At 38.7% G+C, this 27140-nt stretch overlaps 1 protein-coding gene across 4 annotated transcripts in view; it reads right to left on the reverse strand.

The window, feature by feature from the left end:
- The window catches only part of tox (thymocyte selection-associated high mobility group box), a 60535-nt gene that overhangs the window by 24104 nt on the left and 9291 nt on the right, over positions 1-27140 (reverse strand). For 2 of the 4 annotated variants that reach the window (XM_086044211.1, XM_086044210.1), the window contains exons 2-3: positions 9403-9468; positions 6162-6272 (exon numbers count right to left, since the gene is read on the reverse strand). In XM_086044211.1, coding sequence (XP_085900337.1) covers positions 6162-6272; positions 9403-9468 — 177 coding nt within the window. Of the gene's footprint in view, positions 1-6131; positions 6273-9402; positions 9469-27140 lie in introns of all 4 variants that reach the window. The other 2 variants (XM_086044209.1, XM_086044208.1) reach the window with 1 other exon arrangement.

The raw sequence follows: 27140 nt of genomic DNA on the forward strand, positions 1-27140 counted from the left end.
GTGCCGAGAGGACATCAAAACCTGGATGTCACAAAATGTATTCAATTTTAACGAAAGGAAAACAGAAGTTATGGTGGTCGGCCCCAGTGGCCCTTCTACATTCCACCCTGTTGACCTGGGCCTCCTGGCTTCATATCTAAAGCCAAAAGTCTCAAACTTGGGTTTTAAATTGGTCGGTGATCTTAAATTGGACCAGCAAATCAGCGCTGTTGTAAAGTCGAGCTTCTTTCACCTTAGACAGCTGGCTAAGGTAAAGCCCCTCCTTTCCCATCAGCACCTAGAAACTGTCATCCATGCCTTTGTTACATCTCGGCTAGATTACTGTAATTCTGGCCTCCGTCCACTGGCTCCCAGTGCATTTTGGGATTCAATTTAAGATTCTTCTTTATTTGTTTATAAGTCATTAAATGGCCTTGCCCCGGCATACCTCTCCGAGCTCCTCCACTCCTACGCACCTTCCCGCAGCCTCAGGTCTGCGGATCAGGCGTTGCTCGAGGTGCCGAGGACTAAGCGGCGCCTCAGAGGGGATCGAGCCTTCTCTGTCGCTGGTCTTTCCCTTTGGAATGACCTTCCATTGGATGTTAGGCAAGTCTCTTCTCTGTCCATTTTTTAAAACCCATTTGGAGACAGATTTCTATTCTCGGTCTTTTGATCCAACCTGAGACTTACAAATTTCCGGCTGTTTTCCGTTGTCTATCGTATATAATGTTTTGTGTTAAATTATTGATTTCACTTGTTGTATTATGACTATTTTGTTGTTGTATGTAAAGTGCTTTGTTACAGCTGTAGCTGTTGTGAAATGCGCTATATAAATAAAATTGTATTGTAAAAAACTGTATTTTATCCAGGACATTATATCGAGTGAAATGTACCCGACGTTAGTGATGGTGTTATTAATTTTAACGTTAGTGTTCTAGGGTTAATGGGCTGACAGTAATGTTGAAAGTAGTTGTGAGGTGTAAAGGACTGAGATTACAATTTCTGTTAAATCTGTAGCTAACTAACTTACCTTCGCTCACTGGACCGTTCACAATATTTCCTCTTCCCCGGGTGCATGAGTCTTGAGAGGCAGAGCAAAGTCTTGGCGCAATGTGCAGCTTTCACTGGTGATTGGTTGTTCGTGCAGTGGGTAACAACCAATCAGCAGAGAAACTGCGCGTTGAATGGTTCTGTGGGCGGGCCAATGCTGGAGAGTCATAGCAGATGGAGGCTCACTGCGACCGTGAGAGCCAAAATTACCAGCCAATTGGTTTATCACTAATATGGGGCAAACCACATTTTGTAACTGTAGTGCTATTCATAAAGGACACAGTCTGAGGCAGACAAGGGAGTTGAACTGTGTGATTTCTCCCAGCCAACCAGTTCACTAAAATAATTATGTAGTGCAACCTCTAAGGTCAAACACAATGGGGATGTTCTGTTCTGGGAAGCAGGTGATTCCTGATTTTTACTGATAAAACATTTATAGGAATATTTTCATGAATATTCTTAAAAGTACAGTTTGCAGTCTTAAAGCAAACACACACACGCACACTTCTTTTGACATAATTGTTAAAACTGTCTGTATGACCTGACTGAAAACTGTATTATCAAAATGATCTTTTGAAAAAGAATCCCTCTCTGGCCCCATTTTATGCCTCTAAGAAAATTTACAAATTTTTGTTCACACGCACTCAGTCTGCAGCACACATTCCTGTTGCGCTGATAGTTTTTTGGGGGCTTATTATTGAACTCCGGTTAGCAACAAAAGTTAAACCGGTGGAATTGGTCAGCCCTCAAGACAAATGAAGGGTTAATATATGTAATAGTGATTTCCCAAGCGAATGGCTGCAACGCTGGGTTTAGAAAACCGCCGCCAAAGTCGTCATTCTCACCAAGTTGTCAGATAAGTTGATCACAGCCGTTATAACTTTAATTGATTGTACATTCCCAGAAAAACAACATCAAACCGGTGACATTTTGTGTTTGGCAACTTCACGAGATGATTATGCATTGCTACCACTGTAGCAGCCTCAGCTAATGTCAGCTTGTATATAGTGCACGTTGTACGTATAGCTGAATGTCACATGTGAGGGGCACTTTGGCCAGTGACACGAGTGACAATGAAGTGAGGCTACATTCAAATCTTGCTAGCATATTGCAAAGTTCCTACCACACCTTTTATCTGTCATACAATTGTAAAATAAGTAAAGCACAGTTAATGTACAAACCAAAAACCATAAAACATTGCCTTAACTTCACAAGTTATGATTCATACAGTCTACTGAAGTATTGAGAAGGATTTTTTGTGCTTCTTTTTGGGTCGCCAAACTGAGGTCTCATACAGTTTGTTGACATTTTGCAAGTTTTGTGCAATTTTTACACATATTATACCCTAAAATGTCAGTCAAGTTCCAAGCTTATGGCCATTCAACATTGGCAAAGTCAGAGTAATATGGTAAAAATTTCTATACTTCCATTTAATGAAATGAAAATGTTAAAAAAAATAATTAAAATATCATACTGTAATGATATATCTGAATAATTGACTTTTGTAATCGTATAGACTTTCTTAGAATAAATTCACTGCTATTGTATATTTTGACATCAAGAAACTACCATAGAATAACAAGGTATTCACAATTGAATTCTAAATAGCACAGAAGAACATTATCTCCATATTTTGGGCTTTATATATTTGAAAGCCTGAAAAAAAAAAAGACTGCCATGAAACGACTTCTTGTGGGGAAGTGAGGGTGTTCAAGGTGTGTGGGACAGTTAGTTTGACCAGTGCGGGGTGAATACAGCTGTTACATTGGCAGTTGAACGTATGTCAAGCTAGGGTTGGACTGATAATTCTATATCAATATCTATCGCGATTGACACGTGTTCGATATCAATAGAAAATTCCTAAGATAAAACATTCAATAGAAAAAAAAAAGTTAGAAAACAAACCCAATCTCGGCATGGTGCATGATGTAGGCAGCTCGCATCCACCTCTAAAGACGAAGAAGTTAGAACAAACGAAGAAGCCACTAAACCAACGAAGAAGAAGCAGCTAGGCTCAGTGCAACCCTTGCAATAAAACGATACGTACTATGCATAATAACCCGATTAAACACCTCCGGATGGAGACGTGGTGTACGTAAAGGAGTTCCCTGCCTTTGACATGCTAGCGCCAGTTAGCCATATCCGACCCTTGGGATCGTGCTCAAGTTAAAATCAATCAATCAATCAATCAATCAATCAATCAATCAATCAATCAAGTAAAATATGACTCAACTATGGCAACAATGAGTCAGCTAAAAAGATAAAGTCGTCCTAAAACGGTTGGTCAACGATAATGTAAGAGAGTATTAGTTCACTTACATTGTATAAACATTGAATGAAGGCTAATGTAGGCTATATGTATCCCTACTAAGCACATTATTTTTGAAACAGCGTTTATTTAATCTTTATAATTGACCTTTTATTAAAGGTTAAGTATTATAGTAAAATAAAATAACCTAAATTCATTTTTCTGAGGGTCATCATTTTCAATAGTTAAAAAAAGAAAAAAAATCTATATATATAGATAGCGACCAATATGAAAGGCTTACGTATGTCGTAATACATTTTTCAGTCATATTGCCCAGGCCTACCTCAAGCATCACAAATAGCAGTGACACGTCTGTTCCTCTGGGCTGGTGGTGGTCATGGTTTTGATGCTCACATATGAATCTTTCCTCAACTTTGTCAGCCTGGTCGCTCATCAGTTCAACTACCTTGCCGAGTTATGACTTTCCTCTTTCCTCCTTTCCATGTCATTTCTGAGCTTGAAAGCACTGTGATGCGAGTCAGGTCCTTACAAACCAACAAATCTAGCAGTAATGTAGCTTTATAAACTATTGGAGCTGAGGGAGCTGCATAAATTACACTTTTTGTCTGTCTGTCGTGTTTGTTCGATCACTTCTTCATGTTGTGCATAAATTACTGCCCCTTGTGTCTCTCTTCTTCCATTCATTCTGGCACAAAAGCCTGTGCTGGGAGCTTCTAGAAAGACTAATGTAGTCAGGATTAAGTCCTTTTGCTTACGTTGTGTCCCCATTATTTGCACATTTCCCACAACTCCATGTTTTCAGCACTAGAATGCATTTACAAAATACTGCATTTCGACAGTTTTGGCCATCTGCACAAAACTGCATTTATTCACACAGTTTTCGATATGATCATGTGAATGTTGATGTTTAAGAGTGAAATAAAAATTGTCCATCTGATTTTGTCAGTGTGTCTCATCCTCGGGGGAATATACTTTATTTAAACTGATGGTAAAGGCTGATTAGCCTCAGGGTGGACCTCAAAGTATTCTTTGAAGCTCAACAAAATTGTTTGTGCATAGAGAGGCTGAGCGGTTGATGAAAGCCTGATGGACGTTTCTTTCATTCTATTGTCAACACCATTCTCTGCTGTCAAATAATTTGTTTGAGGTAAACTACAGGCTACAAACAGGAAACTCATGAGAGCTTGCACGAGGGAAAAAAAAACGGCTGATAGATTTCTTGCAATCATGTTGCAAAAACTAGGGATGGGCAAAATAACAAATCAATGAATTGTTGAGTTGAATGATGGGAGTTGTATGGACTGTGTTAATTAATTGCGTCTTGAAGTAAAATGAGGCAAAATGGACTGCCCTACAGAATTTCACTACTACTACTGCTACAAATATGACTTTGCTCAAAACAACATTGCAACATGGAAGCAGGACTTCAGAACGTTCTGAGAGAATGTTTTCTCATGCCTTGATTGCAACCCTACACATGGAAAGTGAAAACAGAGTGTTCACCCAGTCTGGCAAAATCATCACATGAGAGCCAAATTAGCACATCAGTATCTCTGTTCAAATGTTATGGACTGCTATACGTAAAAAAATAAGTGACCTTTCTGTCAAGTGGTATAGATCAGTTCAACGCTTCGTGGTACATTATGGAAATGTAAACCCTGATGTGACTTGGTTTCAATTGGATGTACTAGCTATGTTTAGAGTGTGGCATCAATTCAACAAATAAGTGGACAGCAGCAATGAAGAACAATCAGCATGTTGTGTTCTTTCTTTTTGGCATTATGTTCTGTTAGGGCTTGTTTTTGAAATCATTCCAGACCATTTTTGTTGTCATTTTTTCCGTCAGTACATTGCACACATGTGTAACCAATTTCTTTTTGGCACCAGAACACTGTGGGTGGTACCTCAACAGTTATTTTGATACCCTTCACAACTTTTGACAAATACAACAATGCGTATTGAACAGTTCTGTTCTGTCACTGCTTGGTTGAAACTGGGCCTAGGACAAGGTGATGTGGTTTTTTTTTAATGATGTGATATCTAACAAGTGCCTGAGAATCGGCAAAAAATGCTTTGCTATGCAGTGGTACATTGAGTTGCGAGTGACTCGACTTTTGAGTTTTTCGAGATACAAGTTGTTGCTTGGACTTTTTTTTTTTTTTTTGCTTTACACGCGAGCTTTTTTTAGAAATGAGATCTGAACTTAAGTCAACTAACTTCACACCACCAGCAGCTTGGCACACAGTAAACTATTCTTTAAAAAGAGGTATCAAGCTGTTCATTGGCACTGCAGTTGACGTTTACTATCAAACTAAACATCAAACAAAAACATTTCACATTGCGTATTTAACATAACCACATCAAAGGAGTGTGGTCATGAAACAAATACAATTCCTAAGCCAGGACACCACTGTAGACAGGTTTGAGAAACATGCCGCACCAACAGTACAGTAGTTTCTACATGTACAGAAAAACTCAAATTCAAACTTTGTGCTTGCGTCAATTGGTTAATGATAATCGAGACTTTCTTTTTTTCTTTGTTCATCTATTTTATTTTGTATTTAGGTCATTTGTAGGTGTTCTAAAGACTGAACTGATAATATACCTGCACATTGAAATGCATATATAAATGTATGGTATTACCTTTTTTAATTATGTATTTGTGACATATTTCTGATTGAAATTTTTTTACGATTCAATCTTCAAATGTTCTATAGACTTTAACAGCTCCTTATAAAGCGACTATCATGAATGCTTGTCTAAATACAAGTTTCTCGTCAAATATTCTGATACTGGTTTGTGAGTGAGTGTGTTTGTGTGGGCGGACACGCACGTGTGTGCATGGGCGTGTGTGCGCAATCACCCAAGGCAGACGGTGTGTGTCGGGCATGTGCGCGTCTCTCCGCCAGTGCTGCGGGGAAGGGTTGGGAGGCGTCACCTTGCTCAGGGGCTGAGGGGGCTGTGGCACACGAAACTGTGGGAAGCACGGAGACAAAAAAAGGTTCAGATAGGCCAAGAGGCCAGAAGAAGGTCAGAGGTCAAATAAAAGCATCAAGAAGGATAGCAAGGACGAAATGAACTAGAGAGAGAAAGAGGGATGCTCAATTTGCCCCCAATTTGCGCCTAATGTATACCGATACTCACTTAACGACATGGAAGTTCCTCAGTGGAACTGCAGTGATAACATATTCTTTGAAAGGGAAATTCAAAGTTTTGGGACATGAGTTGATTCAGTCTCATGCAAAATTTGCTATTGAACAAATATTATATGTTGCTACCGTTGACAGTGCAAGTCATACAGAAACCCAATGAGTACGTTATTCCCACATGGTGTTTTTATGAGTTGTTCTGATGTTAGCACCACCACTAGGTTCATCTTTATGATTATGAATAATATGGATGAAATTCCATGACAGTTTCATATAAAGGGGAAATAAAAAGTCTACAAACACTTGTTCAAAGGCCAGTTTTTTTCTGATATAAAAAACGAGACCAAGATAAATTATTATGTGACCTATAACCTGTACATTTCCCCCCAAAATCATTAATATGATGAAACCTGCCTGGCAGGCAAATGAACTTTCCCAACAGTGCCAGAAGCTTGGAAAAAGGCAAGCTAATTTTAACACTAAGAAACGCGCCAATGTTTACATAATGTCTTGTGATAAAAACGTTCAGATCATTTTAGCAAGCAGCAAAATGTGTACAAAGTTATGCATAACAATACTGTAACGTATTGTTACATAAAGCGATGTGCAAAACTTCAAAAGTAAGTGATGAGGGGATCCCAAGACAAGAAAATATTTCACTCTGTAGATCCAGTTTAATTCTCCAGTGTCACATCAGCTTTAATGTAGTAACATCACATTGCTGCTGTTCGAAAATGAATAAATAAATAACAGTTGAAATATGATGTCAAATGGTGCTTGGTTTGCATTGAAACTGACCACATTCATCACAACCTTTGGCTTGACAGGACACGATTACATTTCAATATTAAACATACAATCTAATCCCTCAAACAACTCCCCTTCTTCCAATGACACAACCTTATGAATAAAACATTAAATCGAAGATTCCTACACCGCATTGTTCAAATAAATGTATTCCTAGCATTTTTTTTTTAAATTAATATATGGGTTTGTTTGTTTAACTTAGCTATATAAAAGTGTCAGATAAACATGTCTTGGCATGATACCTACAGCTGTTGCTTAATAAAAACTGATCCTCACGGTGTTTCTCATGAAACTCTCATGATGTACCATGACAGCTGAGCATACACAATTGACGCAATTTATGTCCATTCATTCACTCAAGTACTCATCCCAATCTAAGAGGATCACAAGTAACTTGCCAAATACTCATTATAATCCTTGTACCATTGTGCATACTAAGACTGCAGGGGACAACTCACAGTTACATGGATTACACAGCAAGGCATGCCAATCATTATTTTCCTATTGGTACTTTAGTGACGACCTCTAAATATTGTACGTTTCCATGACGTGCTACATATTCAAAATGTTTTCTGTCAAGCCTGACCTCATTCAAATGTTTTCAAAGTTCCTTGCATGTATTGCCACCATTTCTTTGAGAAAATACCCCTTTAATGTCGCATACAAATGGAATTCAGTAAAATCTCGCAAAACCTCCACAAATCTTGTCAAACGTCCGTATATTGTGAGGCTTTAACTGAGTGAGTGACTCAAAAGCATGAAGTCCACAAGTGTGCTCAGCTTTTTATTTTTTTTTTCTCTACCAAAAAGGTAGGAATCGATAAGATCATACTTTCTATAACCACGACACTGGGTTACAGTATAATGAAGTACAGTGACGTTAAAAAAAGTGTGACGGTCAAACAGAAAGAAAATAAGTGGTACAAATGCTAGAATGAAGTCAGCTTTAAAGTTAGTTTGAATCCAAAAAATACACTTTTTGCATATGAGAAATTGTAAATAGAGTGACCGAAATGAATTTCCATGTATTCAAGACCACACTTACTTAAAATGACTAACATGACGGTGGCATGCCTAACAGCAAAATCATGTATAAAATTCAAATGTCAATATGTAATCATCTGACGTGTTATTAACATAGTTTTCAATGTGTATTTACCATGAAATGTCAATACTAGTCGAAGAAGACGAGATAATAAGTCGACAAGACATAACATGATGCGTAGCTTTGGTCTTTATGTCTGTGCACATCATTCATTCTCGTTCTGTTTGTATTCTAATATCCAATGCATATCTTTTCCCTTTTCTGTACTGGATGTTAAGTCTTTGGTTTGGCACAGCCAGTCAATAGCTTTCTATCCATACAAATACAAAACTAGCATGGAAGGACTTCTAAATGAAAATAAATAGGGCTGCACAATATATTGAAAAATATCGATATCGCGATATTGGCCCAATGCAATATCCATATCGCTAAGACACGCAATAGTTTCCTTATGCAATTGTATGCTTTTATTTGAATTTGACCAGTCAGACGCAAACTTAAATGTGCATCGCCACCCAATAGTTGAACATTATCTTAGGCAGGGGTGTCAAACTCATTTTTGCCGTGGGCCACATCACAGTTATGGTGTCCGTCGGAGTGCCGTCACGACTGTGAACCCATATAGATGAAATTCACGGATAACTAGTTTTGAAATCAGAAGCCAGTAAATAGTTTGTGCAACTATATTTCAATTTATTTCCAAGGAGGGATCGGGAACAAATGTTTGCAAAATATCATATTCTGTGATACAAGTGAAGACAACTTGAAAAAAAAAACATGTCAAGTCAACACACATGATTTGACTTCACGGGCCACGTAAAATGATGTCGCGGGCCGGATCTGGCCCCCGGCCCTTGAGTTTGACACTTGTGATCTAGTGTAATTACAATTAATTAGCTAAGAATACTTTGAGCTCGCTTATTTTGTAGGATGAAAAAAAATGTATCTCTTTCTTTAGATAATAAAAATGTAATTTCTTTAGGAGCATGTGAAATATCGTATTAATAATCGATATCGTTATATTCAACAACCGTATTGCATATCGCATGTTTTTTTCAATACCGTGCTGCCCTAGAAAAAACAATAACTACAGTAACACTCACCTGGTTGTTTGAAACGTAGTCCAGGCCCGTTTCTTGCATATTCAGGAACATGGCGTCTCCTTCCAACTGGAGAGAAGACAAAGGACAAGTAAGAACGTCAGCTATGATGAAAAATACAATATTCTGGTTTTGTACATAACATAATAGCATAACAGCATTCACAAAGAAATAGGCTTGGCCAGTCATGCGCTCCTATTGGAGATTTGCTTGCATCTTAAACATACTGTAGGTGGCATCAAATTAAACTGCACTAATAAGCTAACCAGCAGAGGGTGCTGGAACTGCACAAATGGAAAACAACTTGAACTTTCAAACAGATTTGCTGCTATTAATATCGTGACATAACAACATATATCGTGGCAATTTTAAGATCGTAAATCACGATATTACCGGTATTGTGACATCCCTAGCGTTAACGTGCATCTGCAGTAAACCCTTTATGTAACTATGTGTGACACACTGTAGCAACCACTGAACAGCCTCACATACACTCGAACACACTTTAACTAGATTAGGGCTACTTTCCCTTCTGTTATACACAAAAAGGAACACATCAAAATATTTTTTTCCAAATTACTTGTACGGCTAAGCTTCAAACTACCACACAAAACACAATTTAATTGAATTGTCATGCCCCAGCATGACAGCCCTCGATGTAATGAAAAAAAAAAACTCTATTCAAATACTTGATGGTTTCTTGGGTACATAATTATTGTTTTGGTTGTCAAACAGACATGTGGATCCTAGTTTGAACAGGTGCGGAGAAGTAAAACAATCTTATGTGCATGCTCACACCCACACACACACACACACACAGGTAGACAGGTGTAACTGCCCCATCCATTTGCCAGCTGCCTGGATATTATGCAAATGAGGTGTAGGTTTACAGAGCCAACAGAAAGCCAAAACAGTATTGTGATGAGGCTTACACACCAACAAGAAAAGTGAGTTACATTTAAAAATGACTGAAACATATGAAACATATGACTTGCCCAAATAACTATTACTGGAAAACAGGCGAGCGACAAAGAGCTGAAAATGTAATGCTGAATTTATTGAGGTATCTGCTGATACAGGTTGCCGTAGAAAAAAAGTAAAAATAGAACACAAAGTTAGTGAATCAAGCTCCCTACAATTTCGGTACTTTGGCAGCAGGTGTTTTCAGCCGCTGGATGACTGTCGAAAGGCTGCATCCAAACGTTAACAATCATATTGTTGGCATGCTCATATTTCTGAACAATGTGTCAGTTGGATGTAGAGCTGTCACTATTAAATATTTTTAGAATGAATTATTTTTGCGGTTATTCCACTGATTTATCGAATACAATTTTATTTTGCATTAAACTATTACAAAACGTGTTCCCAATTACTGATTATTAACCAATGACTGTTGTTTATTTGTTCATGTTTAAGGATTAAAAATAAATAAATCAACAATTTCGCAATATTACACGATAGGCTTTGGTGTACTCACCAACCTTTTTGAAACTGATTCAGTTACTGGTTCAGTCATTGATTTCCTAAGTAAAAGCAGATGTTTGTAAATGTCTTATTTGACTAACCACAAAAGATAATCAGTCTGTTTTCAAGAAAAGACTACATAAATCAGAGAATAATTACAGTTAAGAGGCTGAAATCAGACGATTTCGGACAATTTTAAGTTAAATGTTGGCTCTAAACGATTCCTTTCTTTATTTCTTTATTTTCTTTAAATTGGCTTGTGCACTTGAATGTTAAGTAAAGATGTTTACCTCAAAGTCTTTAACAGGAGCTATTTGTTTGCAGTTAATATGAAAAATATGGCTGGACTATAATTTGCAATTTGAACAAAGATTTTATTCCGAACGTGCTGTCTCAATCAATTATTGTCAGCAGCAAAATTATAACAAGAAAAAATAAGGATCAGTATTAGACTTTTTTTAATGGACAGGAGCATTGTTGTGTGAATGTTCTGAACTCCTGTTTAAATGAACAAAGATTTGTGCCACACTGAATTAGCTCCTTCCAAACTCCCCATAGTTGATGTCATGGTGTTCTGATTTATAGATCAAGTAGTTGAGACCGAATCAACAGCACCTCTGTTAGTTGCAACCAAGTACAGTGAACCCCAACTATTCGCAGGGAATCGGGACAGAGCCCTGCTGCAAATAGCAAAAACCTGAGAGTTATTTGTGCTCCCCTTAAAAAGGGTTTCTAATTGCCTACAGATGCCTCAATATGACAGAAAATGACTACTTTTGTCTCAATGAAGTCCCTCAACAACTTTTTACAACACTACATGGCACCAAAACAATACAATAATCAGCACAAATGTTTTCATTATTCTGTATTTATTTTACCTATAACCCTCAATTGTGATTAAACTAACACAACACATCTTACAATTCCAAATATCGGCTGGATTGTTAAAAATTAATAACTTGATTATGTATTAATCCCTTCTCATATTACAAAATGTTAAATGATATGATTTAGCATACAGGTTATCAAACACTTATGCACAATTTAAGAAAACAGGCACTAGTAGGTCTGTAGTATAAAAAAAATATACATCTCAGCCCTCCACTAGCTGTGCTTTCACGACAACTGACAGCTGTATTTTTACGTGATTGGTGGTAAGACGGAGCAGCTTGACTGTGTGAACATTGCTCTCTTAGAGCCTGATTTATTAAGATCCCAAGTAGCGAGCCCTAATTGCACGTTTGCTTTAATGCAGTCTGCAAAAGGTGTAAAAAAGGACAGCAAAACCAAACAACGGTTATGAGAGAAGGGTCGCAAACAAATGACATCAGCAAAACATTCTGCTTATGTTTTTTTACTTCTTTCATGGTGAGTTCAAGTAACGCTTTAGAAAAGCCGCTACTTCTCCTCGGATGACTGAGTTACAGTAAAGCAAGAGGAAAGAGGCCGACTCGTCTCCTTGGTGATGATTTCGCACACAAAACATCCCAACTGCTCGTAACTAGGGCTGAACGATAATGGAAAATAATCAAATTGCGATTTTTTTTTTTCGTAAAAATTGCAATTGCGATTTGGTTTGCGATTTTTTTTCAAGGTCCCTTTCCAATGCATTTTTCAACAATTCATCTTTATTACAACAAACAATATCAGATCTAGATCTATTATGCATAATAGAACGCTGAGGTAAAAGCAAATGAAGCATTAATTCATTAACTGAATTAAAGACAGTTCTACTACTACAATCAAAGGTAGGAACTTACTTTGATGTGCAGTTTGGTAAGCGTTCACCACGACAACATAAATCTGCCACACGGGTGGTGTAAACATAAGTATACTGATACTATACTGTAAAGGCACAAACTCAAGTGCAGATTACAACAATAATGTAAACAAATCAGTAACTTTGCCAGTTCCTACATATCACTTAATTTCAGGAAACGTGATGTAAACGTGGACTGCACTTCTTAAATCACTCACTCAACTTATCATATAGACGGATAAATAACTAAAACATACCGGCACTTGTATAAAATGAAAGCGTACCCAATCTCGAGTTAGTAACATCGCAGACGCCAACCGGTAGGAAAAGTAAGATAATGCCTACTCGTGATGTAATATCAAGCGCCATCATTCATCATTAAAAATTCATCATTAAACAAATTTTCCATAGGTGGGCATTTTACTAAATTTTGCTGGTCCGTCATTTGTCATCCATCCCGTCATTCGTCAGTCCGCCATTTTTTGTGACAAACCGAATTGTAATTGTCAGTCCGTCAGTTAAGTCGGTCAGTTAGTCCGTCAGAACTCTGTTGGTCCGTCAGTCGGTGCCCCAAAAAAACGTCAGAAAAACGGGCATCCTTTAGCGACCGACTGACGGACCGCCACTGACAGACGCGTTTCGTGACGATTACACTGACGGATGGAAACCCACATCTGTCATTCGTCAGTCCGTCATCTTTAAAAGGTGTCCCGTCATTTGTCAATCGTCAGCAAAACGGGCGAGCGTCATTGACGGACTGACGGACTGGTCCGCCAGTCTGACAGACGCTTGACGCTTGACAACTTTGCACCGATTCGTTTTTATTTGTCGTGGCTCAAGTAGCAGACGCATTGTCTCTGTGTGTGCGTTCAAACTTGACGGCAGCCAAAACATCACAAAATTGACAACACACGTACACAGTGAGGTTTCTTTTTCCCACTCGCGGGTAGCTTTAACCATGCAAGGTGAAAAGCATTAAAATGTTAAAAAGCTGAAAGCTAGCATAGCTGAAAGCTAGTGCGGCAGCTGTCAATAAAGTAATGACCATTTAACCCGCCCCCTCGGTGATAACAAAATCGTGGTTTCTCAAATTACGATTATATTGCACATGCAATTAATTGTTCAGCCCTATTCGTAACCCTTTTCTAAAAGCTCAGAGTTCAACATTAATGGTGGCCCGGTGGTCTGGGGCCACCGCGTCGATGTGTTGAGCCACTACCTGTCATTAGACCATATACAGTACGTAAGTATATACAGTAACATACACAACAACTAACTACACAGAAGTAATCTTTTCTTAACAGTTTAAATAGTACAGTTGGAAGATAAATACGAAATAATCACTAAAACTTGTATAATATAATGACTATGAGGCGCCAGTATCGGTTCTGACATATTCACCACAACTTGGCTCATGGTGGCTAGGTTTGGGCAATTTGGGGAATATGAACGATTCTGATTCCTTATTTCAATTCTGGTTCCAAACGATTCTAGATTCCAATTCTTTTCAGGGGCAGGATCAAAAAAAGTTTGCTTTCTTTGTTTTTTTGGTTTTTTTGCACCATACACTAAAATGAACATTTGACATGACCCATGTCCATTTCGTCATTGTACTGCACTACTTACTTTCTACACTCGGTGGCAAGGCCTAAGAGAATAGGAAGAAGTGTGTTCTTATTGCTCACTTTCTTGTTTTCAACCAATTACACAACATTTGCCGCTGGCCATGCCAAAAAAATGATTGTTTTGCGTCATTACCTACATGATGAAGTATATACCTGGATATTTGTAAAAAAATATATATATATTAAATAACATAATGGCCCTTGCCTATTTTTCTGTATATATGGATCTTGGAAGAAAAGGTCTACACACCCCTGGTTCAAATGGAGAAGCTAAACAGTTATTTTTGGATGAAATAATTTGAACTTGTCAACAAACTGTGATTGTATTAACTTTTTAGGAACACCGAGCAAGAAGAGAGAACAAGAACAGATGGAGAAGTTAATCACCAATGTGCAATGCAGAGTTGAGGAAAACCAAAATAAGTGCTTAAGTGTACAGCATGTTTTTCACAGAGGTCTGACTAGGACCACATTAGTAAGAAGACCAAGCAGCTATGAACAGAAAATTAGTATTACAATTGATATGTATATAGAGATAAAATAAAACAACACCTTCATTAGCGCATGCACAAACACCAAAACATAAATAAAGCTGACGTCAGCCAAGAAGAGGGAATCGAAGTCAAAAACTATATAAAATATTTATGATATCACAAATGTTAGTTGCTTTTATTTGCACTATTTTGCAGTAATTTTCCACTACAGATTACGGAGTTTTTAGATCGACATTTTAATTGTTAAATCAATGCCATTACATAAAAGATAAAGCAGACAATTTCACTTTAAAAATGCACAATTTGAATATGAAGAAGCAGAAAGAAAAAAATATGATGAATATTTTCTGAGCCTTTTAACAGGAAATATTTGCCTTTCACATTTCGATAATCCATTCAGAAACACTTCTATTATGACTTTTACACTTTTACACTCATCAGTGCTGTGAACCGATTCGATTAATACAATACATACATGATATGAAGTTCAGGCCATGTCTCTAAGCCCTCGTCTGTTTGAATTAGTTAAGTCTCATACAGAAATAGGGAAAGATATTCAAATATAATCTTACATTTATGTACAAAGAACATGTGCATTAGTACAAAATGTCAAACATTTTTGGTTACAAATGTATTTTTACATACACTATAACACATAATTGCATATTTCTAGATGTGTGACAATAAATAGTACAGGTTTTGCTTTATTGAATCAGTTTAAAAACCTTGAAAAGGGACTGCATCCCTCACATAGTCTCTTTAGTGCCATTGCATTCTTAGACTAACAGCTTTCAATGGCATGATGTCATTTTCTCTTTCTGTCTCTGTAAATGTTACTGTACTGTTGTGAACATTGCACTGAAGCTTGACTTAAAGAAAACAATGAATCGAATCAAAATCACAACATCTGTCAGAAAAATCACAATTCAATCTTTTCCTCAAATCGTTCAGCCTAAGTGCAAGGCAATTGGATTCACAGTTACGTCTCCATCCTGCATAACATTGAGACAGTACACTAGGAAAAATGCTGTGGGAGAGATCCGCACTAATTGTCACCATGCGCTAAAATGAGGAAGCTGGACGGAAGTGTATAGTTGAAAGGAGTTTTGTCATGGGTGACATGGGATGACTCTGGACTCTGACTGGCTCAAAATAAGCTCTAATGTCATTCAAAAGCTCCAAAATTGCAAGGCTGAATAGATGATATGTTGCTGTTGTTTTTGTTGGCATTCCGAAAAAATGTTTGCATGAGTGGAACAGTTTTCCCCAAAACTCTCATTTTGCCTGCGCTATGCTGGTACAGCTATGAACACTGCTTGCAGCTGCCTTCCAGAAGCGCTATTTAAAGTTGCTAAATCTGACAATGCAATTCATCTCAGGTTTGATGAATCACTTGTGTGTGCTAAATTCATTTATTTGCATATCGTCACTGTCGGGCGGAAACCTATTGTGTCCAGATTTGGTCAATTTTGTGTTTTTTCACAAATCTGAACTATTGGTCAGTTCCCATGTGAGGAGACATTTTCAAATTATTTTTATAATTATTGACCGATTTGATGCTCGCTCACTTTAAGATTTTTTGGGGTTTACTGACAAGTGGCAGTTTGGGATGTGCGAGGATAGCACATTTGGCACATCCCAGTTAGTGGATTACAGGGTTTTTCCTGCGTTCCAAATTGCGAGGTGGCCGCCTCCAGCCAGAGCGATTGATATTGCTCTATACAGCGTGATTGATGTTCCTCTGTGGCAGCAAATTATTTTAACTGCAGTTAAAGCCTTCGCCACTATGGAGGCGCTATATCAGGCCAGGCCAACTCTTTGCCCAGTTTCATGCGGCTCTTAAAGCCCGATTTGCTCTGAACTTGCAAAGCGCCATTGTCAACCTCATCTATTGTGTATGTGGTGAGGGGTGGCACCACAAAATGGAGCATTGCTGGGCGATGCTACGCATACTCGGACGTCTGCTGCGACGGCAAATCACCTCGGATTGAAACATATTCCTCTTTACGGCAGCGCTATCCCGTATCCAGGTTTCCTGCTGAAACAATGCAAATTTCTCCAATGTGGGACTAATAAAGTTTATGATATTCTATCCTTTCATCCATTATCCAAACTGCTTTAAATATTTGTAATATAACTATTTTAGATAAATGTTACTTTTTCGTTGCCGTGGAGGTGATGATTAGTGACTTATGCTATGTAGACATCGGATGCACTTTTGCCTTCGCATCATGTTTGGCTACACACTTATGAATCTTATGGATTTCACGTGAATCGGTGCTCGGTAGTACTGACCCAAATCGGTCCATGTTAACCCAAAAAGGACAGGAGCGCATAACTGCATTTCTACCACTAGAGCCGGGAGCGCTGTTGCGTCTTTCTACCCTTAAAGCCAAGAGAGCGTCCACGTCATTTTCTTTTTATTATTCAATTATCGGTCTTAAAGTGGAAGTCAACCCAAACATGTTTTTTTCAAGAATATGTTCCCAGCAGGCCCACTAGTTCAAACATGGCATTCTGATTAATTTTGCGTCTGTGTAATATAAATTAAGCAGCAAAATGCACTCGTTTTTAGCCATCTCTGCGGGCGGCCATTTTGTCTTCTGTCGACTGAAAATGGGATCACAACTGCTCACAACGACCAATCACGGCTGACCTGTTTTCTGAATCTGAGCCGTGATTGGTGTGGGGTTGTGATGTCATTTTCAGTCGACAGAAGACAAAATGGCCGACCCCAGCGATGGCTAAAAACGAGTGGATCAACACCTATTCCAGAAACGCAATATTTATTAGAATGCCCTGTTTCAACTGGTTTCAACTTGCATAGAACATATTTTTGAAAAACATGACTTCCACTTTTTACCAATAAAATGCATCAGAATATACACCTGACGGTGTCGTAAGGCCGCAGAGGATGTTCCAGAATTCTTGCGAGTCATAATGGCGGTCGCTCGTCGATCATGGGAGCTCTGAAATGATATAACGGCAGTGATATAGACGTATGAACTGACCAATAGTGTATTTTTGTGGGGTAAAATATTAAATTGACCAAATTGTAACATAGGAGGTTTTGGCCTGACGCCAGCAATATATTATTTCAAAGATTTGAAAGTACATCAGAGGATCATTTATTTAGTCAGCACCAGGCCGTCGTCATAAAATGCTATGCAATGAAATGGAGTAGCATTTTGTCCTCGAATTTGAATTCGCAGATACAATCATATTAGCGAGTAAAAAATGAATTTCTCTCGGTTACTTTTCTTTTCCGACTGAAACATGACAGTGGAAAAGGATGCCTGTTTGTGTGTGTGTCTCTCTCTCTCTGCCTTCATGCCAGCCTCTCCTCATCTGTGTGCACGTCTGTGCGTGTGCGCGCGCGTGTGGGAAAGCAAAGGTTTGAATAACAAGCAGCCAGTTAAGTGGGTCAGGGTCGGAGTTAAGGGGGAGAAAAGGGGGAGAAAGGTGGAGAGAGACTATTAGGATGACAGAGAAGGACAATGGGAAAGAGAGAAACGCGGAAAGGTTTAGACACATGAAACATACCCTTGATAAAGGCTTGGATGAGGAAAGCAGTGCAAAATAGTAGTTTGGAGTCAAGCTGCAAATTAAAAAAGAATATTCATCAATCTGTCTCCACTGTTTTTATTCCTTTTCGCTTAAAATGACAAATCAAATTAAACTTTAACCTTGTCTTTTCAGATGTATGTAAATATAGAGTCAGAAATGTTCCCCCATCAACCTTAATGTTGTTGTTGTTGTTGTTGTTGTTGTTGTTGTAAAGCTGGGTCCAGAGATGAAACCAGCGGCTTACATGGACAGACATGTAAATAGCCTGAGACCATGTTTAACCCTCAAGGGTATGTCTGAATTTATTGGGCTGGTCTGGATTGCATAGATTTCAGTTTACTCTAAAGTGCATTAGAGAACATAAATCAACTTGGCACAGGCAGAGATGGCTGACTGTCTGCGTGTGTGTGTGTGTGTGTGTGTTGGGGTGAGTGCGCATGTGTGCAAGAGAGTGAGTGAGAGAGATAGAGAGATTGAGAGAGAGAGAGATTCACACAGCTGTGATAGGTCAGCTCAACATTTTATGTTTATCTGTCTTGTCACCATGGCAACAATATAAACACCTTTTTTTGTATGCTAAACCCAATTCACTGTTACTTGGAGTGTAGTGTGTGATGTGTGCAATTTAGATGTGCTCTTAGGATATCACTTCAGTGTTTATCCTTTAATGTGTACGAATGGGAAATGGACAAATCCTGAAACATCTGTTTATTCGTGGCCCTTAGACAGTCATTGCGATTATTCCCCTCATAAATTCAGCTGAGATTTTCGGACTAAGCTACCGGTGGATTTTTTATTTATTTTTTATTTTTTTATGGTATTGCATAAAAAGAAATGAAAATGTGAGGCATATGAGCTTGTGAGAGCACATCCACATTGCTTTTGACGTTTTTCTGACAGTTTTTCATTTGAGTTCACATTTCTTTGATGGATATGAATTTGCAACAAAAACGGACATTTTTGGGGGGGTTTTTTAGGTACAGTTTGCTGGTACCAAGTTGGGCCCTGTTTTCAGAACTGTGTTAAAGTATGGCTTCAAGAAGGTGCTATACACATTTGTGTCCATATTGACATATAACAGCATTCCAAAATCGCTGCGCATGCATGATGTGGAGGTTATCATGTCCACACTATAGTCTTTTCGGTTCAGATCTGGTGAGTGTTGAGCCCATTTCCGCGCACTACACTGGGGTCATTGTTATATTCAAGAAAATGGTTTCAGATTATTTGAAATGTGTTGTAAATCAGTCAGTGCATTAATTATATAGAACTTCTCACAGAGAGGACTCTCAAAGTGATTGACATGGTTCAAATACAGAATTACACCCATTACACTTAATAAAGAGGGGAAAAAACGTGTTGTGGTGTTATGATACACACCACAAGCATGTTCGATATAAAAGTCGTTTTAACTGAATTTGGCCAAAGAATATTCAACAAAATGATTCAGCCTAATACAAGTGACTGTAAAGTAGGGATGGACCGATTATCGGCCGGGCCGATTATCGACTCCGATATTTTGTGTTTTGACAAATATCGGCATTTACCTTTTTTTAAATCTGATGGCCGATAATAAATCCATTTAAAACTGTGTTAACTTCCAGGAACTATTTATTCAAATTTTCGGTTAACTTTATAAGAGATTCCACTGACGCTGGGAACACTCTGCACTTTTTGTTTGAAATCAAAACAAAGATAAGTGAAATTTGAACATTTCTGTCATTTTGAAATTTTGGAAGACTTTATTTACTGTAGAAAACTACATGTAGCTATTGTTTAAGTTTTAATTGAACTTTTGAATACATCCTGATGATCCGTTTTTGTTAGAATTTTACAAAAAAGATGTATATTGGCAAACATTTAGAATAATAATTTTTAAAAATCACCATTATACAAATCTCAAAAATTGTTAAATATGTTTGAAGACTTTTCAACTAAGTTAAGAATTTTTTTTTTTCTATTCTGATGCCAATGTTTTAATTTTTGCTGAAAATGAATATTGGCTCCAAATATCGGTTATTGGCCAACTTGACTTCTAATCGGCCCTGAAAAAAAACTGTCTATCTCTACTATAAAGCAATGGCAAAAATTTTCCAAGTGCAATGGTGATAGACAGCAGCCGGCAGCCGACGGCATCCAAAATGGGACAACAAATGTATTTATTCAATATGCATAATCAATCCAAACAAACACCTATTCATAGGAAATATTGTTTCTGATCACAACATAACAAGAAATTATTAATCATGAAATAAATTTACCGCAGTGTATAGTGCAAAGAGCTTGTGTTAACTTCAGAAATGAATCACATCAATGACATTGGCTTTTGTCCTCCTATCATTTACCACGTACTGTAAGTAGTGATCCTGCTGCCCAACATTTGTAGCTGGATAACGCAGAAGAGTCCTCCTTGGCTCATCAAGATGTGACTGGTTTAAATCAGAGGGCACCTGTGTCTGGACTGCTCTGGTACTCCTTCAGGATTTGGACCTGGCTCATTTTTCCAATCAAACCTTTGCCCCCTGGGGACTGGGAGATGTTTTGGGGAAAATGTTTTTTTGTTTGTTTGTTTTTTATTACAAAGCAAGAGATGGACTGTAAGATAACCAAGCACTTGCACAGTCCGCAGTCGGAGCACCTAGTACGCACCGGCATTCCATATTTGGTGCACTCTCAATAACTGAACGTCATAAGGCAAGGCTCTGAGTTTCCCAACAATGGGAGCGAGACCAGCGCACGCTCTGAGAGTATTTCCGAATGTGTCCTATCTCGCAAGTTACTGAAAAGCCTCGCCACTCCCTGCCCACACAAACACACGCGGGGTGCAGCTGCAGCACAAACATGGGAACAGGAATTGTATTGGAACAGATTGACTACTGGTGCATGTGAACTTTTAAATGCTTTTAAACTTAAATAAATGAATAAATAAATTGCTTGAAGTGGGCCTTGACACATTTCTGCCGGTGCTATAGCACCCGCTAGCCCCGGTGTAGCACCGTGCATGCGGACACGACAGTTGCTTTCACTTCTGTTTGTCTGTCTGAGTGCCCCAAATAACAATTTGTCATTGTCCACTTCGACGATTTAGGGTAAACGGACCTTCTTGCGTGACCTTGATTTCATCTGCTAAAGCTGAGTTCCCATCACATGAGAGCAGCCACTCAAAAATAATGTGTAATATGTATGATTATGTACAGATATGTACGGGCAAATTACAACTTTCCTAAGATTCAGTACATATCGGGGTTGACAGGTATGAAACATGCCATTCATCATTCACGTTTTATTTTGTAGTTTTGAATATCAGCAGTGGTTGATTTGTGTTGCACATGTATGACTGTTAAGTAGGCTTAGTTTACACGATCAGTAGGGATGCGCGATTACCTATACCAGGTATCAGGCCAATTTGGGTACTCGTGGAGGTTGCGGATACCAGCCACCGATACTGAAGGCAAAGAAAATCTGACGAGTGTGGCAGACACATTGGTGAATCATCATCTGCGTCAGAAAGAGCGGTTTTGTTCACAATGTTTTGTCACTGAGTTAAATGAAATTTTATATGTCAAAAGTAATACAGGTATCGGTACTCCCTATCTGTATATGTACTGGAACTCGTATTGGTAGAAAAAAAAAGTGGTATCAAACATCCCGAACAATCAGGATTTTTGGGACTGATCACACATAAAAAAAATAAATAAAAAAAAACAATAAACAATGACAGATGCAATCATGGAATAAATGAAATTAGGAATATGTTTATTTATATAACTTTTATTTACTGTATATATTTTTCAATGTTATTTATCTATTTATTAATGTATTTATTTGACATGTATTTAAAAAGGAACGGTGCATATTAATGAACATTTGGTTGTAAATATGCCCTTAGTAGGTCGATGTAACATTTTAAGTAGGGCTGAATGATTAATTGCATTTGCAATATAATCGCGATTTGAGAAAACGCAATTACGTAATCGCGAAGGCTGCGGTTTAAATGGTCATTACTATATTGACAGCGGAGGGAGGAGGGGGATTCACAGAATGCTAAGCTAACGCTGCAGCAGCTACAGCATGCTTGATCCTTTTCACCTCGCATGGTTAAAACTTCCCGCATGTGGGGAAAAAATCTTACCGTGTATGCGTGTTGTCTATTTTGTGATGTTTTGGCTGCGTTTTGCGATGTTAGGAAGTGTCTGTCATGGGGTCAGTGCGTGCCGCCGTTGATTTCGATTTATGCGCGTTCGAAGTTTGAGCACACATACACAGACGTGAGTGTGCGGCCCCTTGAGCCACGACAAATAAAAACCCATCCGTGCAAAGTTGTCAAACGGTCAAATATTAGGAGGATGAATTCGGCTGTATGTTCCGAACTAAAAGACAGACGAAAAGCTGTTGAGATGCCGCCGAGGGGTCATGCCCGCTGGCGTCATAAGTAGGCATTATCTTACATTTCCTACCGGGTGGGGTGTGTGATGTGACTAAACTGAGATCAGGAAAGCTTTAATTTTATACCTGGATGTTTTATCTATTTATCCGTGTATATAATAAATTGGGAGAGTGATTTAAGAAGCGCAGCCAACGTTTTCATTTCGCGTTTCATGAAATGAAGTGGCGTGTAGGAAGTGGCAAAAATTGGTCGGTGAATTAATGGCATTACGGCCGATCACAAAATCTGCATAAAATGCTTAGTGTTGGCCAATCCAATCTGGCCGATCAGATCGGGTAAAGTTTACTGTTAAGAATTGTAAAATGCAGGAGACAAACTTCGACACACTGTCTGGACCATGTCTGTCTCCTTAAATCAATTTAGTGTTTTCTACATAATAGTCTGTTTTGCTATTATCCGACAAGCAGTTGAACGAGTGCCTTGAATACGGTGAGGGTCCATACCTCTAACAAGGAGGATTATTAATTCAAGAAGAAAGATCATCAAATTACTCATTTCAGTGTTAGTAGCGTGTCGTGGCGAAACAGTACCACGGGATTTTAGTTTGGGGAGATCAACAACTTTGAACAAACAACAACCAAGAAAATATAGAATACTTGTTAAAATAGAAACAACTTCTGGTTTGAGAGCTTTTCGAAATGTGTTAAACAGATGTTACAATTCCAAAGTGAAAATGTGTTTAATTAACTCCTTTGCATACACTAATTGCTGTTTCGTCACAATTATCATTCTATGTTCATAAACTGAAGTACTCAGGGAAAAAAAGATTTGCCTGACTAGTTTCTCAGGAAATGATCCAAATTCTCCAACCGCAATTTAACTGATGCAAGTTGTTGTCCCTAATACTGCACACACATGCAATACACCCGCTCGCACACAACAATGCACCGATGATTGCGTTACATGATTTGATTGCAATATGTTTGTTTTGGAAATTAAATTCTGATAATTAGTCTCTTCTGGCAGTGTTCTGTCTCCCTCCATCTGTTCCCTTTGGCATACCTCCCCTAACTATAAGACCCCTCATCTCTGCATCTCCGCATCCTTGTGCTTCAACTAAATGAAACATTTTCAGCCACACTCGTGAACAAGCAACAGGGCTCGGAGTCACCCGGTCATCAATGCACATTTGTAGTATGGGTGGGGTCTTGGGGAGGGGTTCTTGGCATTATGCTTCGGAACCAAAATCCCAGCCGGCGTGAACAGAAGGGTTGTAATTTAGCTTGGACTATGAGAGCTTGTGATAAAGACAAAAATAATATGTGGGATTGGCATTTAGGGTAAGGTCACTGTATCAACAGCTGCGACTGAACTACCGCATTCCCTCCAAAACTGGCCTCCATTCTAATAAACGCAATGCCTAAATTTATTGTCTCGTTGCACAGATGAGCACCGCACCAATCATACACATTTCCTTACACACTTTTGAGCATACCAAGGGCGTTTCCTTTGACATGCGCCCCGGCGCACGTTACAAATCGGTGGCTGAAAGTAGACTAAACTTTACGCCCGCTGGAACTATGTCTAAGTATTGTATTGTAATGTGATTTTGGTGAATTTGATCAAGAAGCAGGCAGACAGATTCCGAGCTCCGCTGATCTCTGGTGGATGTCGTTGTATTTCATGAATAAATATGACAACCGTGTGCATTGAACCCTCTGAATCGATGCTGAAATCATTTCTTTGAACGATTAATGATTACAATCGGCTTTATTTTATATCTAATCATCCCACTGGACACGGCACAGCTATGGAGGGCTGGGTGGGGAGGGGGGACCACACATGTCCACGATCGGGGTCTCCAAGTGCCCACATCACAGACCCGTGATCTCCCTGGCCAACTTTAGCTCATTGGCTCATGGATGTCTGCTTGCAGTTCCTTATAAACGTCATGTCATGTCATGTCATCTTCCAAACCGCTTAGCCTGTACAGGGTCATGCTGGAGCCTAACCCAGCTGACGATGGGCAAAAGGCAGACTACACCCCGAACTGTTCGCCAACGTACTTCCTCGTAAACATTCTTTGCGCACTTTTACCTTCTGCATGGACGAGCATGTCAAGGACTGTACACTTCTCGCGCATGGATTTTAAATTGAATGGAGCCACTTCTACTAGCGGCAAATCAAGTTCACGCGCACAATGCCGCAACACTCCAAGCTGCGTAGATTTACACTGTACAGAATTGCCCTGCTCACGAAAATAGAGCTCTACGTGTTCACTAGTTATCTTAATAATAACTGATATTGTGCTAAGACTACAATATTTTGTATGGTTGTGACCTTGTGATAGTGGAGTCACAACTCACATGCCCGCAGTGCAGGCACGCCACCTGTACAGTTGAAGTTTATGGTATAGTTTAAAATGTCACCACTGTTATACTGTATGCGGCATGCAGCATTACCAACATTACAGAGCAAATAATGATAAGCATTTTAAAAGTATCGTCTGGCCAGGATTGTTCATTTTTAACTAACATGCTCAAATTATGTATTTGTTGTATCAGGAAAATGAAATTAGCTTATATATTTAATCCATTTGTTTGGGGGGAAAACAGTGACTAATAACTCTCAAAACTCCCCTTTCAGTGAACAATATAGCCTTCTACATACACTGGGATCGATCCGTGACGAGAGAACACCTCTCAATGTGCCAGATGCCATTGAATATAAGCATTTGCCCACTCGTCGGTTACCACAACGAACTGTCGTCAGGCCGAGACTGATGAAGACAACAAGCATGCAGATGAGCTTCCCTGAGACGGTTTCTGACATTTTGTGCAGACATTCTTTGGTTATGCAAACCGATTGTTTCAACAACTGTCCGGGTGGCTGCTCTCAGAACCGTCTTGGAGGTGAACATGTTGGATGTGAAGGTCCTGGGCTGGTGTGGTCTGCAGTTGTGACGCCGTTTGGAAGACTGCCGACTTGTCTGAAAAGCCTTTGAAGACGGCTTACGGTGGAGAAATGAACATTCGATTCAGTGGCAACAGCTCTGCTGGACATTCCTGCAGCCAGCGTGCCAATCGCACGCTCCCTCAAATCTTGCGGCATTGTGCTGGGTGATAAAACTGCACCTTTCAGAGTAGCCTTTTATTGTGGCCAGCCTAAGGCACACCTGCGCAATAATGATGCTGTCCAATCAGCATCTTGATATGATACACCTGTGAGGTGGGATGGATTATCTTGACAAAGGAGAAATGCTCACTGACACAGTTTTAGACAAGATTTGGGAAGAATATTTGAGGGAAATGGCCTTTTGTGTATGCAGAAAAAATTGGAAATCTTTCTCCAGCTCATTAAAAATGGGAGCAAAAACAAAAGTGTTACTTTTATGTTTTGTATTGAACAGGGAGGCAATCCATCTATTTCCTATATCAGTTATCCGATTCAGGGTTGTGACAAGATGGAATTACTGGTCACTAGCCAATCACAGATCAGCCAAATCATTTTTTTTTCTTCTGTAAAGTGGAGATATTTGAGTTTGACGTCAAAGGATGAATACAAGACAAGAAATCAAAGTTTTAGTTTTCAGTTTGAAGAATTTACCTCTGATGGAACTTACCTTTTGTTTGAATCTACACAGTCATCATGTGTTCAATCGTGACTGACAACTGCTTTTCACCGGTTTGTCCTATTACAGTGGTGCCTTGAGATGCAAGTACCCGACTTAAGACGTTTTTGTTTTTTTTGACTTGCGAGCAAAAACTTGAAATATATATGGCAATAGTGAACTCACCTTACCTCCACCAAAAAAAGAACGTTGGCGGATAGCGAACAATTATTCAAAAAGAAGCTTCAGGCTGTTCAAAGCCACTCCCAGTTAAAATTTACTGTCAAACCAAACATGAAACAGAAAATTACACTTAAGGTATTGAAAACAATAAGTAAGAATGGGTTAGCTTAATGCTAAAAATCAATGCCAAATGGCACAGAATAGCTAAGATAGGTGGCAACATGACACTGGCGTTGTGATTTGAAAGAAAACGGTGAAGCAATACTAGACAGATAATACAACAATACGCACAGGTATATATTATTTATCCTCTGTGAAGAATGACTAATATTACTGAGGAATTTTGACCTGCTCCATGTATCTCCATACACAATGCCCTTAAACTGAAACAAAAGAAAACAGTTTGATTCTTTACATTTTATTAAATTATTTAACTACTGCATGCTTTTATAAAGTATGTCTACTACTTTAAATTGCTACGTTTTTGTTTTTGTTTAACACATTAAAAACATTTGTGTTTTTTTGGGGGGGAGGCTGAAATGAGTGCATGGCATTTCCATTCCTTTCAATACGAGTGGCTTGAGTTATCGAGTTAACTCATTTATATCATAGCACCAATGTACAATGATTGTTCAAACAATAAATTCTGCTG

Source organism: Filicampus tigris, chromosome 10, assembly GCF_054856515.1.
Source record: "Filicampus tigris isolate MCC_2025a chromosome 10, RoL_Ftig_1.0, whole genome shotgun sequence".
Lineage (NCBI taxonomy): Eukaryota > Metazoa > Chordata > Actinopteri > Syngnathiformes > Syngnathidae > Filicampus > Filicampus tigris.